General features: G+C 46.2%; 1 protein-coding gene across 4 annotated transcripts; it reads left to right on the top strand.

Annotated features, from left to right (window-relative positions):
* Positions 1-205: 205 nt before the first annotated feature.
* LOC117465310 (adhesion G protein-coupled receptor L1-like) lies at positions 206-18,282 on the top strand. Of its 4 annotated transcripts, XM_071201682.1 has the most exons (24): positions 206-417; positions 1,013-1,122; positions 1,797-1,811; positions 3,374-3,581; positions 4,325-4,589; positions 4,687-5,026; positions 5,756-6,040; positions 6,897-7,000; positions 7,198-7,383; positions 7,492-7,530; positions 7,617-7,797; positions 7,890-8,012; positions 8,785-9,002; positions 9,096-9,269; positions 10,261-10,473; positions 10,751-10,971; positions 11,194-11,260; positions 11,400-11,488; positions 12,281-12,449; positions 12,541-12,690; positions 12,788-12,884; positions 13,377-13,487; positions 14,189-14,212; positions 14,522-18,282. In XM_071201682.1, exons 1-24 carry the CDS (start codon positions 206-208, stop codon positions 16,498-16,500), a joined length of 5,580 nt encoding a protein of 1,859 aa, XP_071057783.1. In that variant the 3' UTR covers positions 16,501-18,282. The 4 variants fall into 4 exon arrangements, with proteins under 4 accessions (XP_071057783.1, XP_033964106.1, XP_033964134.1 ...); XM_034108215.2 differs by lacking the exon at positions 1,797-1,811; XM_034108243.2 differs by lacking the exon at positions 14,189-14,212.
* Positions 18,283-18,929: the final 647 nt, after the last annotated feature.

Raw genomic sequence — 18,929 nt, 5'->3', positions numbered from 1 at the left:
AACCGGCCCTTTGAGTGCAACCTTTATGCAAATGTGGCCCACGATGAAATTGAGTTTGACACCCCTAACTGATTAGCAAACAAGGTAAATGCTAATTGTACTTTCCATAAAAACCCCTCTTTTCTTCCTTCCTCCACCCTTTTGCACTCTGCCTCATCCTCCCCCCCCAACCCATCTCCCTCACCTCCCCCCCTCATGAGCAGCTATGTCCCGGGCCGCCATGCCGTTCGGGCTGCTGCGCAGGGAGCTGGCGTGCGAGGGTTACCCCATAGAGCTGCGCTGCCCAGGAAGTGATGTCGTGATGGTGGAGACCGCCAACTATGGACGCACCGATGACAAGATCTGTGACGCAGACCCCTTCCAGATGGAGAACACGCAGTGCTACCTCCCTGACGCACTCAAGATAATGGCACAGAGGTGTGTATGTGCCGGACTTACACATGCTGTGTTGAGTGAGATCTTAAATCATCCAGCAGACGCAAAGCGGGGCCATTTGCGTATTTGCAAACATTTGGGAAGCAGTTAAGCCAATCAATGAAAGCATCTATCGTGTCCGACATACGGCACGTGTGCAACGGCAACATACGTGCGGATTCATGTCAGAAGAAACGTTAGACAAAGCCAATACTTGTGTGTGTGTGGTGTGTTGTGTGGTGTGTGTGTGTGTGTGTGTGTGTGTGTGTTGTGTGTGTGTGTGTGTGTGTGTGTGTGTGTGTGTGTGTGTGTGTGTGTGTGGTGTTGTGTGTGTGTGTTGTGTGTGTGTGCAGTAATCTCTCCAGCTGAGGCTGAGTGCCTGGCTGCACTATTAGCTGTGTACTCAGGAGTGTTTTCCTAGAAGAAGTGATCAATAGTCAGCGAGGGGGAGAGGGAGAGTAGACAAATGGAGTGTCCTTTGCTTCCCCTTTCCTGTCTGTTAATCACTCTCCCTCCCTCCTTTGTTTTCTCTCTCGATCATCCCTTTTCACTCATACATCCATCGACCCCTCTGACACCCCCCCCCCCCCCCCCCCAGGTGTAACAACAGGACTCAGTGTGTGGTGGTGGCCGGGGTCGACGTCTTCCCAGACCCCTGCCCTGGAACATACAAGTACCTGGAGATCCAGTATGAATGTGTCCCTTACAGTGAGTATGCATATATTATCCAAACCCAAATAAACCCACACACAACACGCAGAGATATGCGTGAGAGATGTAACGTGCTTTTGTCTCGCTGCATTGGGATGTTCTGACTTATGGACTGAGAGGTTGAGTGATAGAGGAGTTGTTTGTTTTTTTCTCAGGGTGTGCGTGTTTGTGAATTATAAATCACAAGTTGGATGGAGACAGTAAAAAGGGAAAACTGTAGTACATTTGCATAATGTGTGTTGTGTGTGTGTGTGTGTGTGTGTGTGTGTGTGTGTGTGTGTGCGAGAGTGCACGGACGCACTTGCGCGTGCATGCGGCGTGTGTTTTCTTTTTCAGATTCACGCCACGGGAGTTGCTCTCTTTTCTCCACAGGAGCCTGATTGAGGGGAGGAGAGATCAGGGGAGGGTAAAGAGAGGAGGCTGGGGGGGAGGGTAGAGGAGGGGGAGATATGCTGGATCTCTTTTTCTGCTTCTTCTTTCTTTTTATGTGAACTTAAAAAGTGTGTGGTGAGAGTGAGTTCCAAAGTCTTTATCTGTTGCAATTCTTTCTTTCTTCCTCTCTTTTTTTTTTCTTCCTTCTTCTCTCTCTGCTTGCTTTTCTTTACTTCCCTTCTTTCACCCTCTGACTTCTCTTTCTTTCTCTCCCTCTTTTTTTTCCTATGCTTGAGTAGAAGTGGACCAAAAAGGTAAAGACAAAACATTGTAGCATCTTGATCTCTCCTTACCCCCGACCCCCCTCTTTTCTCTCCTTCTCTTCCTCTCTCCTGCCATCTCTCTCTTCCTCCTACCCTAGGACGTTGTTTCGTAGTCATGCTGGATGTTGCCCCTTTTTTTTCATTTTCATATATTTTTTCCCCCCCCATTTCTATCCATCTCTCGTTGTTGAAACCCGTCCTTTTATCCAATTTGATCCAGGTTCTGCACCTAGCTCTCTTTCCTTCTCTCTCCAGCTTCTTCCTCTCTTGCTGGTCGATCTCTCTGTCTCTTATTTCTCTCCCTCGGCTCCTCAGTGCACACACAAACAAAAACACACCTACTAACACAAACAAACAACATTTTCTTCTTACCTCTTCTCTCTTTCACTCTATTTTCTTACAAACAAGCACATTTGTCTTCCTTCCTTTCTTTCTTTCTCTTTTTCTTTCTTACCAATCATTCCTTCCAATCATTCCTTCCTACTTGTCTGATCATCCTCTTCATGCTTATTTTCCCTTTTCTTCCCTTATAGGAAGAGCCCCTTATTTATCTTCATAGGAAAAATAAGACCACATGTGTGACTGTATATCCTTCTGGATGTGTGCTTACCAAGCACTGCTTCTGTGTGTGTGTGTGTGTGTGTGTGTGTGTGTGTGTGTGTGTGTGTGTGTGTGTGTGTGTGTGTGTGTGGTGTGTGTGTGTGTGTGTGTGTGTGTGTGTGTGTGTGTGTGTGTGTGTGTGTGTGTGAGCGTGCGTGCGTGTGTGTGTGTGTGTGTGTGTGTGTGTGTGTGTGTGTGTGTGTGTGTGTGTGTGTGTGTGTGTGTGCGTGCGTGCGTGCGTGCGTGTGTGTGTGTGTGTGTGTGTGTGTGTGTGTGTGTGTGTGCATGCCTATGTGCATGCCGGTGTGAGACTGTACAGTAAACATATGTGTTCATTGACATGTGGGTGGATCAATCGTTGTGCTTGGCGTAAACTAACCTGCCCTCTCATTCACTTCAAGGCAACACGTAGCCCCACCTTCTGCGTCCCTGATTCTACCTCACACTCTTTTGTACTCTTTTTGCACTAACCCACACACACATGCATACACAATCAAAACAAAGCACATAAAACACTCACACACCTTTCATTGCAGTGTCCCTGTCGTATTACTCACCCCACACACACACACACACACACACACACACACACACACACACACACACACACACACACACACACACACACACACGCGCACACACGCTAACAGTGTGTGATTTGCAACACTTGTACGTGTCTTCTGTTGCTCGCCTCTCGAGATCAGCACAGGTGTTTTAATTCCCTCTCTCTCTTTCTCTTCATTCTGTTTTCTTTTTCCTGCTGCATCAACTGCATCTAATTCGATCCATTTTTCATGCATCGATCCATTTTCTCCCCGCACCTGCCTCCGCTATCTTCCCACTCTTCCCCCCCCCCCCCCCCCTCACCTCCTCTTCTTCTTCTTCTCCCTCCCTCTTTCTCTTTCTTTTCTCACATCCTGCTGTCTTCCCCCTTCCTAACTCCCGTCTCCCAGTTTTCGTGTGTCCCGGCTCGCTGCTCAGCATCCAGCCGGCCTCCTCTCTCCTGGAGGCAGAGCATCAGTCGGGGGCGTGGTGTAAGGACCCTCTGCAGGCAGGCGATAGGCTGTATGTCATGCCGTGGACGCCCTATAGGACGGAGGTGCTGTACGAGTACGCCTCCTGGGACGACTACCGCCAAAACAGAGTCACCACCACTTATAAGTGAGTCATGTCTGAGTGTTCTCTTTGTGAAGCTGGAGGAAGGACCTTGGGCTTTGTACACTTGTGACTGGCGTTGGGGAAATCGAATTAACCATTCATCTATTCGTACAAGACAAACTGCATGGTTTAATTTAAAATAAAAATTATTAGTAATTCAGGGCTTATTTCACACTCAGCCCAATCAATTAAAAATGTGTATAGAGCAACAATTACTTTCTAAATGAACAGATAGAATAAAAGCACCAATATCTATGACTAAATAAGCACCAAGCGTTAACCGAAAGTTAAAGTTTGAAATCTTTACGTTTTTTATTCGATCAAACCCAATTCTTGGTGCGATTTATCAATTCTGTTACACATTTAATGTGTTAACACAAATATATATTTACTTGTCTATGAAGTAGTTTGTATCGTCCGGGACAACGTGCTGTTTTGAGTTGGTATCTTTATGGTTAATTGTCTTCAAATGAAACGAATATCTCCCTTTTTTGATGTAATCTTGCACAATGGATGCGGTGAACACGTGTTATCTCTTTTAACAAAGGTTCATATCAGACCAGGGACAGCAGCACATAATGGACATAAATGCAAAAATCTTTAATGTGACCAACATTGTTATTACTGTGTGTTCAGTAGGCATGATAAGAATCTGATTGAGAAAAAAAGGGTTTCAGGACATTTAACTCTCATAATAAAAAATATGAATAACATCAATTCACATTTTCCAAAATGTTCTGTTCTAGGTTGCCGAGCCGTGTGGACGGTACAGGCTTCGTGGTGTACGACGGTGCTGTGTTCTACAACAAGGAGCGAACGCGCAACCTTGTCAAATACGACCTTAGGACACGCATCAAGAGCGGCGAGGCAGTGGTGGTCAATGCCAACTACCACGACACCTCGCCTTACCGCTGGGGGGGGAAGTCAGACATCGATCTGGCGGTGGACGAGAACGGCCTTTGGGTGATCTACTCCACTGAAGCCAATAACGGACGCATCGTGGTCAGCCAGGTACGGCAGGAGGAAGGAAAACAGATCGATGAGTGGAGACAGGAAAGAGAAGGAGTTGTATTACTGACTCATGGTGATGTCTTCTCTCCTTATTCAGGTCAACCCGTACACCCTGCGCTTCGAGGGTACGTGGGCTACAGGATTCGATAAGCGTGGGGCGAGCAACGCCTTCATGGCCTGTGGCGTGCTCTACGCTGTGCGCTCCGTCTTCCAGGACGACGAGGGGCAGGCGGAGGGCCGGGTCGGCAGCGACATGGTGATCTACGCCTACGACACGAGCCGAGGACAGGAGCTGCCCGTTCAGATACCCTTCCCCAACCCGTACCAGTACATCTCCTCCATAGACTACAACCCCAGAGACAACCAGCTGTACGTGTGGAATAACTACTACGTGCTGAGATACCCGCTGCAGTTCACCCCGCCCCCGCCAACTAAAGGTTTGTCGACCTGGTGCACTTGTGTATTTCATTTCATCTTAAAGGTCCCCTATTATACTGTTTTTCATCAATATATTATAGGTCTCAGATAAATACAAAACAAGTCTATGAAGTGTTTGGCTCAAAACACCAAACAGGTCATTGCAGCATTACCCATAATCCCCTCTGTTTCAGCCCTGTTTCAAAAGTGCTGATTCTCTGCCTGTTACTTTAGATGAAAATAAGGAGCCCCTCCCCACGCCGCTCTGAGAGAGATTTGGTTAAAAAGAACACAATGGTGCTCTAGGAGGAGATTCAGGTGATAAGGGGGGGGGGGGGGTTACCTTGGTTGCTGATTGGCTAATGGTCACACAAGCCAAAATATCGTTATGACAGACATGTTTTTATATAAATGGATCAGGACAAAAAGTGAGCGAATCTTTTTTCTTTCAGAATCTCTTTACACAGAGGGGACACATGTTTATGTATAAAAGGATGGATTTTGCCATAATAGGTGCCCTTTAATATATGTTTTAATTTCATATTCTGTTCTTGTACATATCATATTCTATTTACATGTATTGTAAATACTTCTTCTTGCTCTATTTCTTTGTATTTTATTATATATGTTGCATTGTTGGAGGAGCTTGGGTCAGAAGAATGTCATTGCCATTCTACTTTGTAGCTTATGTGCATATGACAATAACACCTGATGAAACTAGAGAACCAACAGTGTTCCCGCCCCTCCAGGTCCGCTCTCCTCTCTGATGACGACCGTGCGCTCGTACACCGCCACTGTGGCGCTGGCCCCGGTGCGCCCCTCCGCCTCTCACCCCATAGGCGTCATCAACAGAGGACCCTTTGACCAGCGGCCCATCACAGCCATGGTCCCTCTGACTCCACGTCCCCCTCTGCGTGTCCCCATGGCCCCCGGTCAGGTGGGCGGATGTGAGGGCCGCGTGGCACGAGGGGTGCAGTGGCCCCCGACGCTGAAGGGAGAGACGGTGGAGAGACCCTGCCCCAAAGGCTCACTGGGTAGGTGCTGCCAGGCTGCGTGTTGCGTTCAGTGTGTGTATCTGGTTTCCCTCTGAAATGTAGTCGGATGTCCCCTCTTTGAACCTGCCCTCAGATGAGAGGGGAGGAGAAGAGAGAGGTTACAGTGTGAAGAGAAACAGGGTTCATCAACTCTTCCTCTCGCTGTGCAGCTGTCTTCCTCAGCCAAGCGCTCCCTCTGACCTAAAGCTGTTTTGGAGATGATGTAGATAAGCCTGTGCATTTTACCTAGCCCTCATCATGTGAAATGCTTTGAACATGATTTCAGCACAGAGGTGAGGATACATTGGGGACTAATCTTATATTGAACCATGTTTATTAACTGAATACGTGCGTTGTCTTATAAATAGATATAATTTCAAGAACTGGCGTGTTACAGATCCTATAGACCTGTTTTCTATGAAATATGCAAAGGAGCAATACTCGAATCTACTGCTTAACATAGCTTTTTAGCTTCTTTTAGCTTTGAGTTCGTTTTTTAACAATACATTTAGTGTTTGGTTTGGGAAGACAGACAAGTCAAGGCTTATTATTAGCCAGCAATTGTGTGTTTGCATGGTTGATAAATACTAAAACCGAGACTAAAGGATACATCAGGTTGACTCAAACATGACTCGCATTCTTGCTGGATGTATATAATGTCATCGTTTTCCAGTACTGGGCATTATACTGGGTCCATGTTTATTTTTCCAGGTTCACAGTTCATATATCATTTCAAACTTCTTTAAAATATTAACAACAACAATCGAAAAAAACATGTGGTACACCTCAGGTGGTGTACCACATGATCTGTCCTCTCTCTCTCTGAAACTCTGCCTCGCCCTGTCTGTCTCCGCAGGTATTGCTTCCTATCAGTGCGTTCAGTCTCCAGTGGGATGGAACTCCAGAGGGCCTGACCTTTCCAACTGCACCTCTCCCTGGGTCAGCCAAATCGCACAGAAGGTTAGTCATACACAAACAAACTCACACACACACACACACACACACACACACACACACACACACACACACACACACACACACACACACACACACACACGCTGAGTAAATGCCCTAAGGCTAGTCAGCAAGCAGTTCTATCTCAAATGTCAAAATATTTGACATTACAACCCCCCCCCCCCCCCCTGGCCTCTCTGCAGATAAAGAGCGGAGAGAACGCTGCCAACATCGCCGGAGAGTTGGTCAACCTGACCCGGGGGCGGATCTACGCCGGTGACGTCAGCATGTCCGTCAAGCTTACTGAGCAGCTATTGGACATCCTGGACTCCCAGCTGCAGGCCCTGAGACCGGCCAATAAAGAGTCAGCGGCACGCAATTACAACAAGGTGATTGGAGCTGCTGTTGGTGCTTAAGTGGACTTGACCTTTCCTGGAAATCAGAGCGGAGATGTCCGTGATTATGATTCTAACAATAGATGTTTTTCTTCTCTTTAGCTGCAGAAAAGGGAGCGCACATGCAGAGCCTATGTTCAGGTGAGAGACAGACAGATGGACAGACTGATGGATAGATAGATGGAATAAGTAGAAAGAATAAAACACTCGGTTTTTCTCTCTGTCAGGCGGTGGTTCAGACAGTCAATAACCTTTTGGGTCCCGAGGCTCTCGTGTCCTGGGCGGACATGAGCGGCGTTGACCAGTCGCGCTCAGCATCCCTGTTGTTAGACGCAGTAGAAAAAGGAGCGTTTCTATTGGCTAACAACCTCTACGAAGGCCGCTTCAGTGACAGGGCACCGAATGTTGGTACGTGTCCTTCTTCCTTGTGCTCTACACATCGTTCTGGTGTTACCACTTTGACTGAGCTTTTGCGTGTGTCTCTTCCGGTGTGTTCACAGATTTGGAGGTGTATGTGCTAAACACAGAGGCAGACATACAGGACCTGACGTTCCCTCACTCCTACGACAGCGACAGCATCTTGCAGATATCGGCTCAGGCTCTGCAGCAGTACAGCAACAATGGTATGTGACACCCACCGAAATGAATCAACTTTTGGGTTTGTAAACCATATTAAACACTTCTGTTTCTTTTTTGATTTAATCTGTTCCTCATTATTTTCTTGGGAGACTCTCGTTTTTTAATTTCCCTTTCCCAGTGTCCTCTCTGGATTAGAATTCTCCCACATTCCTCCATATTTATCACACATTTTCACAACTATATTACAGTAAGTGTCTCCACCTGGATTCACGCCCTTAACCCTAAGCATCCTCAGTGATCACAGATTTAGAGAGAAATGGAGAGTATGCAACTAAAACCAGAAAATACTTCAGCAACATTCAGACATCCTGGGAACTAGAGTTTCAGTTTTGTTCTGAAACATTTGAAGGGATGTGGCTTACGTTTTGTAAAAATATGCTTTGTCAGTTTTTCCTTCTAGCTTGTGGGTTGCAGTGAAGTGAATCTCCATCATGTGGCGTGCACAGACACGGGCAGTAGTACACATTGAATGAACTGCATGACTGATTACATGTAAATCTATAAACATTAGTTTATGCCAAAGATTTATGCACGTTAAAGCTAAAACTATGAATTATTAAAAATACTATTGCAGTGTTATTTTTAAGAAATCACCAGAATACAGGGTACAGTGTGTGATATTAGTGGGACCAGGAACAGGCAGTAGAAGCAATACTCGGTCAGCTCCACCTTTAACAAATCGAAACACTATATAATAAATGAAAATAATGTCTAAGTGTCTCTGTGCTCTTCACGTTGTCCCCTTCTCCTCTGCAGGCCAGGTGAAGCTGGTCCTCTCTCTCTATAAGAACCTGGGCTCCTTCCTCACCACCCAGAATTCCACTCTGCGGCTGGGGCTGGGGTTGGGTCAGGGGTCGGACGCCATGCGCAGGAGCCTGGTGGTCAACTCCCATGTGATCTCTGCCTCAGTGCACCGAGGGTCCAACAGAGTGTACCTCTCTGAGCCCGTGATCTTCACTCTCAGGCACCTGCAGGTCTGCCTGGAAACCAGTTTAAGGAAGGAGCTTGAGCTTTTCTGAAGAATCTGGTCGCTTAGTGTCCATTGTGTTTGGTGTTTGTTTCCACAGATGGAGAACCACTTTGGCCCTAACTGCTCTTTCTGGAACGGGACAGGGGTCTCTGGGAGTGGCAGGTGGTCTACACAGGGCTGCCGACTCTTACACACCAACAACACACACACTACCTGCGCCTGCAACCACCTGTCCAGCTACGCCGTCCTCATGACATATCAGCAACCGGCTGTAAGTAACACAAAAACAACACATTTTATTTTTTTATTTATCCTTTATTTATCCAGGAATGTCCCATTGAGATACAAGATCTCTTCTTCCAGGGAGTCCTGACCAACACGGCACACAACAAGTTTCAACATAAAACAAGGGCATTAAACAAATAAAACATACAATTCAAATATAAATACAGAAGGCCATTTGTGCAGTGGCAAGAAGCATAATCACATCAGCAATAGCATCAGGTAAAACAGTTTCATGTTTCATGAAGGGCTAATCGTAGCATACCTTTAAAAGCATTTACAGTAGGAATGCTAAATACCAGCGTTTAGTTCACCTTACGGCAGAGTGAAAGCATATTTAGGGTTACAGTGTGTTTATTTTTTAATTGCATTAACTTAAACGGTATAATTACTGTGTTGCGAAAAGTAGCTATTTTACTCACCTGATGCTCCGTTGAGACTTCCGTATGTTTGATTCGACGGATACATTTAGCACTGAACACAGCCATGCACGAGATATTCCCCCTGTACATTTAGCATTAGTGCACATGTATGATTGTCCTATGTTACACATTATTCATGCCACCACGCTTATTTTGTAACTTCATAAATCCGCTCCATCCTCGACAACAAAGGCTTCCTGACTCCACCTTCATGCACCCATTTGCTGTTGCACATTTGGACTCCCCTCCACCGTTCTTCCCAAATTCTTGTTTAAAAATTAAACAGAGAAGGGGTTATAATTGTGGGTGGTAGCTGTAAAAGCACAATAGCGAGACAGTGATACATGCTGCGGGCTGTTTTGTCCTGCCATGAAATTGAATTTAGTGTTCCTCTGCAAGATGTTCTCTTGGTTGGGTGTGAATTTATTCATTTGAATAGATGTTATGTAACATTCAGCGACATGCAAGCAGTGGGGTAATTCATCTAAAATGCATCTGCACATCTTCCTACATGCTGTTTATGATCAGATGAATAATGTCTCTGCTTTTGTCTCTCAGTTCGGGGTGGGTGTGGAGGAGCTTCTCGTCTACGTGGTCTCCTGGGTCGGCATCTCTGTGGCGCTGGTGTGTTTGGCCACCTGTCTCACCACCCTGTGCTGCCAGGGGGCGCCCTGGCACACGGACCACAGCACCATCCACTGCAACCTGTGGGCCAACCTGCTCTTCACTGAGCTGCTCTTCCTCGTTGGTGCCAACAAGACGCAATACACGGTGAGTGCTTGGAGGTCACCCATGTATTTTAGGAATGTATTGAACTGGTCTTATTTTAGACAAGTGGAGAGGAAACATCCACAGTACACATTCAGATATAAAACATTCCCTCTATATATAGCAGTGCTGTTCGTCAACAAAATACAAAATAATAGTACAAAAATAATGTTTAACCTGACTTAACCTGAACGTTTTCATTGTGATATCAATATTTAAAAAGTTTACCCTTTTCACTTCATTTTGTTAAATATTCCCTCTCCTCTGTGTCATTTTGCAGGTTGTGTGCTCCATCATAGCTGGCCTGCTGCACTTCTCGCTGCTCTCAGTGTTCTGCTGGTTGTGTCTGGAGGGGCTGGAGCTGTACCTGCTGCAGCGCGAGGTCTTCGAAGGACGAAACTCACGGAGGAAGTATTTCTACCTCTGTGGATACTCGATTCCTGGGCTGGTGGTGGCTGTGTCTGCAGCGATAGACTTCAGAGGCTACGGCTCAAACACTGCGTACGTTCACTAGTGTGTGTGTGTGTGTGTGTGTGTGTGTGTGTGTGTGTGTGTGTGTGTGTGTGTGTGTGTGTGTGTGTGTGTGTGTGTGTGTGTGCACACACGTGCATATTTTGGATGGAAATAATTACTTTTCTACATGTGTATAGTATTGTTTCAGCTCCTATATTGGAGTTGTTCCCTTGGAGGTTCTTATTTAACCCGATGTGTGTTTGTGTGTAGATGCTGGCTGCGAACAGACAATTACTTCATCTGGAGTTTCCTGGGCCCTGTGGGTGTCATCATCACGGTGAGAGTTCATGCTCTCGTACAGAAACCAGCCTTTTGCTACATTTTTAATCATCTCTGTGTTATGACATCATGTTCATTCATTTTTAATTGACATAATGTCAAACCGTGTTTGCTGTTTTTGTCTTTTTCGGCCTCAGTTGAACCTGGTTGTCCTGGTGATGACTTTACTTAAGATGCACAGCACTGCTGCTCTGAAGCCAGACTCCAGTCGCCATGACAACCTTAGGTAAGTACAGTGTGTCATACTAATGTGTTGCGCTGGTGATGTTCAGGGCTGATTGTGTTTCAGCAGCTTTGGCTATAATCACAGTCTTGAGGTAAATGTATAAACTGAAACAGGTTTATTATGAACAATGTTTGACTTATGTTACCTTACCTTCCAGTGGCATATTATTTTGTCTTATTATATATTCTTTTGAGTTCATGAGTTTTGAAATGAATATAAAAATCTATATTTTTTGAGCTAGAAGCAGTCTGTTATGTATGAAGGAATGATCCATGGCAACAACAAAAAAAGCAAGTTGCAACATGTTAAATAGTGAAAAAGTCAAGTATTCACAGGACAAGAACATATACAGTATATAGCAGTCATGACAGCAGCATGAATTGTTTGCATTTTTAGAAAGTGAAGGTCAAATCTTACCTCCATTGTATAAATGAAACATAAAGGGGGAATAGCAGCATTCAATAAAGTGTTAGTAAAAAGCAAACAAAAGTGCTTTTAGTTAGTAATTTTTAAAATGTACACTCAGGGGTGCTTGAAGATGGTGGCATTCTGATAGATGTGTGCAGGCTCTTCTTGACCTTGGGTCGACATTGACATTAGCAACACGCGCACCAGCTCTCCATTTGTCCTTGTTTTACCTGCCCTGTCAAGTCGGAGCGCACTCAAACCTTTTTCGTGCCATTTAAAGCTCAAGACCTGCGAAATCCAATTAGAAAGGCATTCTAGCAGATTTGGGTGAGTGAACCCTTGTTGAAATCACTTGTTGGAATGAAAATAAAATGTGATTTCCAGGGCGTGGGCGGTGGGCTCCCTGACGCTGCTCTTCCTGCAGAGCGTCACCTGGTCCTCAGGCCTAATGTTCCTGTGTGCTCCGTCTCTGCTGCTGGCTTACCTCTTCTCCTCCCTCAACACGGCCCAGGGCCTCCTCATCTCCATACTGCACTGCACCCTTGCCAGGAAGGTCGGTATCTGTCATTATGTAACATTATGTTTCATGTAGCATCATCATTTGTGACTAAACAGCTGTTAACATGTTTGAATATTGCGTGTAGGGTCAGAAGGACTACGGCCGGTGCCTGCGCCTCTCACAGTGCTGCGCCACGTCCACCTCCAGCTCTCCAGACTCAGTTAAAGGAGCCGCCCTGCGCTCCAACAGCCGCTACACCAGCAGCCAGAGCCGGAGAGCTACCGCTAACAGACAGGTACATTACAACACCCTGGATCTCTGAGTCTCTACATCTTTGTCTCTCTTTCTGGCAGCTTCTGAGTTTGACCTTGTCTGGATTATTTCTGTTCCAGAGTCGCATCAGGAGGATGTGGAACGACACTGTTCGCAGACAGACTGAATCTTCTTTCATCGCTGCAGACATTAACAACACACCGACTCTAAACCGAGGTAAAGATTTTAGATAACAGCATTGCCTTTTATACAAAAGCCCTGAGAAGCAAGTGTGAACATTTCTCGAAAAACTCAAAATTGTTTTAAAGCAGCCCTATTATGCTAATGTTGAGGTTTCATATTTGTGTCATGAGCCTCTACTGTGATATTTTTAACTGCTTTAATGTTCAAAAAGCTCTTTCTCTTATTTTTCTCGTACTGCCTGTTATGCAGCACCTCTTTTCACCCTCTGTCTGAAACCAGAGCAAGGTCTGCTCTGATTGGTTGGGATTTTAGCCTTTGCAGACCATTTAAATTCATATCTATATAACACTCTACGGGAAAGGGAAAACCCAAAGCAGCATAATAGGACCTCTTTAAATCTTAAATATAGGAGAGAAAACTTTTAGATTTAGACACTTGGACCATTTGTTTCTCTCACTTGGCTCTCGAGCTTACATACTCCTTTGTTGCTTAAGAATATTATATTTATTTTCTCCCTCTCCTCAGCTGCTCTGGGGAACCACTTCCTCACAAATCCAGTGTTGCAGACTCACGCTGGAGCCTCTCCTTACGACACGATGCTCGCCCAGGGTTACAACCTACCGTTCACCTCCACAGGTACGCTTCATCACAACGCTCTGCGATTCTCCTGATTTAGAGTCTATTCACTTCCGAACAGTTTACTCACTGTCTCTCTTTATGTTGGTATCTTTTACTGTCCGTCACCTTAGCGCAGTAACAGTGCTTTGCAAATCTCTTAAGCCACAGTGAAAAAGAGTTACAGTTTCTCATTTAAAAAGGTGTACAACATCACCTTTAAGGGAAGTTTCAACTCTCCATTCAAATCTTACATACATTTTCCATTGATCCAAAAATCCCACGACAAAACATCACCAAATTTAAGATTTGACATAAACGTAAATTATTTATTCATGATTTGTGTATGGACAGTGCACTTAAATGTAAGTGTGCTATCTAATAAGCAAATCCGATGGTGACAGTTTTCCAAATTAGCTCATACATTTCTTGTTACTTGTCACTGACAGAATACATTACGTGCCAATACCCATTTATCTGTAATGAGTCCATTTTGGCCCGTCACTTGGGCTCTCCTGCCAGAATTTCCCTGAGTGGCGTGTTTTGCCCAGCACAGTTTGTTTTTCTTTTGTGCTGTTTCTGTACAATCTGTATGGTTGGAAATGAAAGCTGAATTCTCTTTGTTTTACCCGTCTGTTCTGTTTTTTTGACTTTTAAATGTTTGTCTTTTAAATGTTTTTTTGACACTTTCCCTTTTGTCTCTCTGTCTTTACGTGGAGCAGTAGGAACCTTCAGAAACAAACTGAGTACGAGCTCTTCTTTGTTGTGCTCACTCAAATCATTAAGCGCCACTTCCTTGTTCACTTCATAGAGCTCTGCCACTTTTGCCCACAATAACTATTCATACACCATGAAGACATGACATAAATCTATCCCATTTGGCCTCATAACCAAACATTTCATCACAATATTGTTGATATCCAAATATTTCTGGTGAATCCACACCCTCAGTAGGAACCCTAAACTCTGCTCATTCAGTCATATGTTCATTCAACAAATGTTAATCTTTGTTGGTATCCCTTTTTCAAATGTTCTCTCCCTGTTTCCTCCAACAGAGGGTGGTGGGTCCCAGAGCCAGGAGTCCTGTGGGTTGGACAGTGTGTGTCTGAATGGAGGCTACACCCCCAACAGCTTCACCCTGCACGGGCTGGGAACCACGCCCGGGTCCCGAGCCGGAGTGGTGGGTAGCACCGACCTACTGCGCGAGGGAGGAGTTGGGATGGGAGGTGACGACATCTCCCCCGCCCTCCTCACCCCCCACGGGGCTGCAGATCTGGGCAGTGGTGCAGGGATGCGTCATAACCTGTCTGATGCGGCGGCGCTGGAAAAGATGATCATCTCAGAGCTGGTGCAGAGCAACCTGAGGCCCTCCACCGCCATGCCCGTCCCTCCTGAGCGCTACGGCAGCCTGGCGAGGCCTCACCTCCACGACAGGCCGGCTCTCACGCACACCGCTACTTTGACTCGACACCCACAGCCCCCCCAGGACGGGTGGGCTTCCACCGTGCATCCAAACACACGGCACAACGGACCAGAGGGCTGGGCGCACACACGGCACCACACGCAGGACGCTGAGACACATTCCTCAAACCGTGGACAAGATCACGCCACAGCGCCGCGCCTACAAGATGGCTGGTCACACTCACAAGTTCCTGGAGACCATGAGTCCCGCGAGCTGCTTAAAGATGGAGAGCGGTCGCTGCAGGGAACTCTGAGTCGCCGCGGGCTCCAGGACAGGCAGCAGGCACGCCCCCCCGATGTCCAGGCACGGCCGTACTCCACCCTCAGCCGCACCCCTGGTACTCTGTCCCGCCACCGCGGCACAACAGAGCCGAACGGAGGGACAGACAGAGACAGGGAGAGAGACAGGGAGCGTTACCGGGACAGGCCCCTCCCGCCTCCTCCTCCCCCTCCCCCGCAGGAGTCTGAGCCCCTGTACAAGGCTCTGGAGGAACCACTGCTGATGAAGCAGAGGGAGGCCAACGTGGAGACCTGGAGAAACTGCCAGGAGAGGGAGAAGGATGAGACATTTCTCTTAAAAAGAGACGAGATGATGGACGACTGGAGGGGAGCAACCGAAAGAGGGAGGGACGAGTCTTTCACCTCTCAAACGCGGGATGGAGAGATGGACGAATGGCGTGCTGGGATGGAGAAGGCGAGGGAGGATATGCTGGAGAAGAGAGGGGGGAGGATGGAGGTGTGGCGGGGAGGAGCAGAGACGGACCAGGAAGAGACTTTTATAACTCAGAAGAAAGATTTTACGCTGGAAGGATGGAGGGCTGGGATGGACAGAGACAAAGATGAATCCTTGTTTTTGAAGGACAGAGACGGTTGGAGAGCGGGGATGGAGCGAGAGAATGACAAGCAGAAGGAGCGAGTGCTGGACGTGTGGAGAGGAGGGATTGACGTAGACAGGGAGGAGTCTTTCCTGTTCGATAACAAAGATGGCGGCCTCGACGGCATGAAGAGAGGGAAAGACAGAGGGTCTCTCCGGTACCATGGCGAACGAGAGGATTCCGACAGCTTCTCTCTGCCCTTGACTCCTGACCTTGACCTTGACCTTGACCCTGACTCCTCACCCATCTACGCCCACGATTCAAATCCCTCGCTCTACCCCGGAGACCGCTGCTCGCCTCCAATCAGCATCTTCCCCCGAAGCTCTCCCCCGACAAATATCTTCGTTCCTCGAGACAATAACTCGCCTCCAAACAATATCTACTCTCGCCACTCCCCGCAGGTGTACAGCCGGAGCAGCTCCCCTCCTCGCTTCTACACCCGCACCTCCCCTCCCACGCTCTCGTACCCTGACAGCAGCCCTGAAGGTCCTGAAGACGTCAGTCCCACTGGCCAGACCCAGCGGCCCGCCCTGGAGCTGCCCTACAGCCTGGGGCGGCCCCCGCTGGGCCCGCGACCCAATCACCTGCAGACCTTCTACCAGCCGCCGCCAATGGCATCCAATGGAGAAGCAGCGTACACAGGAGAGCCCGCATCGGAGGGAGAAGACGGACAGATGCAGCGGGTGACGAGTCTGTGACTAGGGCGGTGGTGATCGGGGCATAGAAACCAGGGATGACGCGGAAGACAGGGATAATACCAAATAATGATGATCAAACTGATGGAAATGACGATGATTGTGATGATGAAGAGGACAACAAGGATAAATGCTGAAGGTAACGATGACGACAGTGATGGCTCCTCCCTGCTTCTATCTCCCGATCACCACGAGACTGCCCCCTTTTCATGTTTTGTTACTTTTCTATGACTGTGATCCATTTAAACCTCCTCGACTTCCTCTCCTCATCGTCTCTACCCCGAAGCCCTGCTGTGTTTTCCCGTCTCATCGGTGCTTATCTTTATCGGCCCATCGTCTAAGTTTCTATTGGTTCGTCGGCTGCGTGTCGCCCTTTCCTGTAGCAAGCAAACAGTGTGTCAAAGAAGCACTCGAGTGTTGCCAAAAAATACTTTCAAAGAACATGTGCATGACTTTATAGTGGCTTTACAAGGCTGCATACAGTAGGAGGAAAGCGCTGAAGTGTGTGTGTGAGCGTGTGTGCGCAAAAGAGTGTGTGCGTAGCTTGAAGAGCATGCATGTGTGTAAGGAAGAGTGTGTGTGAGTGTGTGTATATACATCATTCTTGTATAATTAATGTATCACAGTGAAGCATTTTATCAATATCAACTGGGGGGACTCTTACACAAATCCCCTCCCACTGATTTTGAACTCTTGACCAATCCCATTTCACATCAAGACCAAAACCTCCGCCACCCCTCCCCCAACCTGCTACAAACTGTCAGTGATGGGACTCGTTGCCATGGAGTTTGTCATAGCAACAGGACTCTTGAATCCAGAGCCAGAGATCATATGAAACCTCAGAACTTTTCTGCGCCCCTGAGACCCCTGTACATATCGACCTCAAGTGTTCTGACTGTCTTGTATTGCTATTGAAGTTCAAGTAAACATGTGAAATAAATGTAACTGTCTTTCTCTTTGTGTGATTGTACAGAGAAAGGGGGGTTTCACAAGAAGATATTCACAGTGGAAAAGGGTGGGGGGTGAGAGACTGTTGATGCATTTAATAAAGAGAATCAGATAAATAAAAAGATAAAGAATACTTTTACAGTTGAATGTAATTAAGTATGTTTACTAAGATACTTTTCTGTACATAAAGTACTTTTACTTTACTAATGGATGGATTACTGAACAGGCCTATAGGGAACAGGAACAGGGGCTCAAAGGTCATGGGCCCCCCCTGGACTTGATATAATAACTGTACCAACTAGGAAGATATTTAAAGGGGCCCTATTATAATCATTTTCACGTTGCTAATTGGATTATGTGCCTCTACTGTGACATGTTTACATGTTTTAATGTTCAAAAAGCTCTTTATTTTTCTAATACGGCCTGTGTTGCAGTTCCTCTTTTTACCCTCTGTCTGTAACCAGAGCACAGTCTGCTCTGATTGGTTAGCTGACCGGCTCTGTTGTGATTGGCCAACCTATCAGAGATGTCCCGTCCCTTCAACCCAGTCTCACGGCATTTCGTGTTATAGTCAAAAAATTAATTTAATCCATTGATTCGTGTTCACCAACATGATTTTTTTCATGTCACACAGAACGATTTTAAAAGCAATGTATTTCTATTGGTAGTATGTTTCGTGCCTGCACCACGTCTTTTTGTCCGGTCGGGTCTTGGAATACCAGAAGCTGTGTGGTTCATAAAAACATTTTCTTACTCAATATCTTACCCTAAGCCTAACCCTATCCCTTTTATTTTAAATTGTATAATGTCAGAGTTTTTTTGCCGTCTTTGAGGGAAATAAATGGGGCAAAGAGCATACTGAAATCTGTATTTTTTGTCATCTTTTTTTCCTTCTAATTTGTTATTATTTGGTGCAGGCACGAAACATACTACCAATAGAAATACATTGCTTCTAAAATCGTTCTGTGTCAGAATACTGAAATCTGTATTTTTTTTTATCTGTTTTTCCTTCTAATTTGTTATTATTTACATTGCTTTTAAAAATCGTTCTGTGTGACACGAAAAAAATGGCGAAATTGTGTTGGTGAACACGAATCAATAGATTCATTTGACTATAACACGAAATGCAGTGAGACTGTGTTGGTCCCTTAGCCTATCACGTACAATGTGTTGGAGGGCTAGCCAATAGAAGCTCAAGTGTTACGTACTGATGTCATTATGTCACAGAAGTTAACCAAGGATTCCAATGGAAGCGTTCAGGCCTTTGGAACTTTGGAATTGTATCCCTTGCATACCATTTACATGCACAAAAACCTATAGTGGCTTTTAACTTTATCCATACTTAAGCCACTGAGGGATGGGAACGGGAGAACTAAGTTCGGACGCGTGTTCCAGATGATAAAACAATGTCCATACGAGTGTATATCTTTCAATCTATCGATCCTTTTATTTTGTTGTCCATATAGCCTTTCTGTTACCATTCA

Source organism: Pseudochaenichthys georgianus, chromosome 1 (genome assembly GCF_902827115.2).
Source record: "Pseudochaenichthys georgianus chromosome 1, fPseGeo1.2, whole genome shotgun sequence".
NCBI lineage: Eukaryota > Metazoa > Chordata > Actinopteri > Perciformes > Channichthyidae > Pseudochaenichthys > Pseudochaenichthys georgianus.
This window is presented reverse-complemented; position numbering and strand designations above follow the sequence as displayed.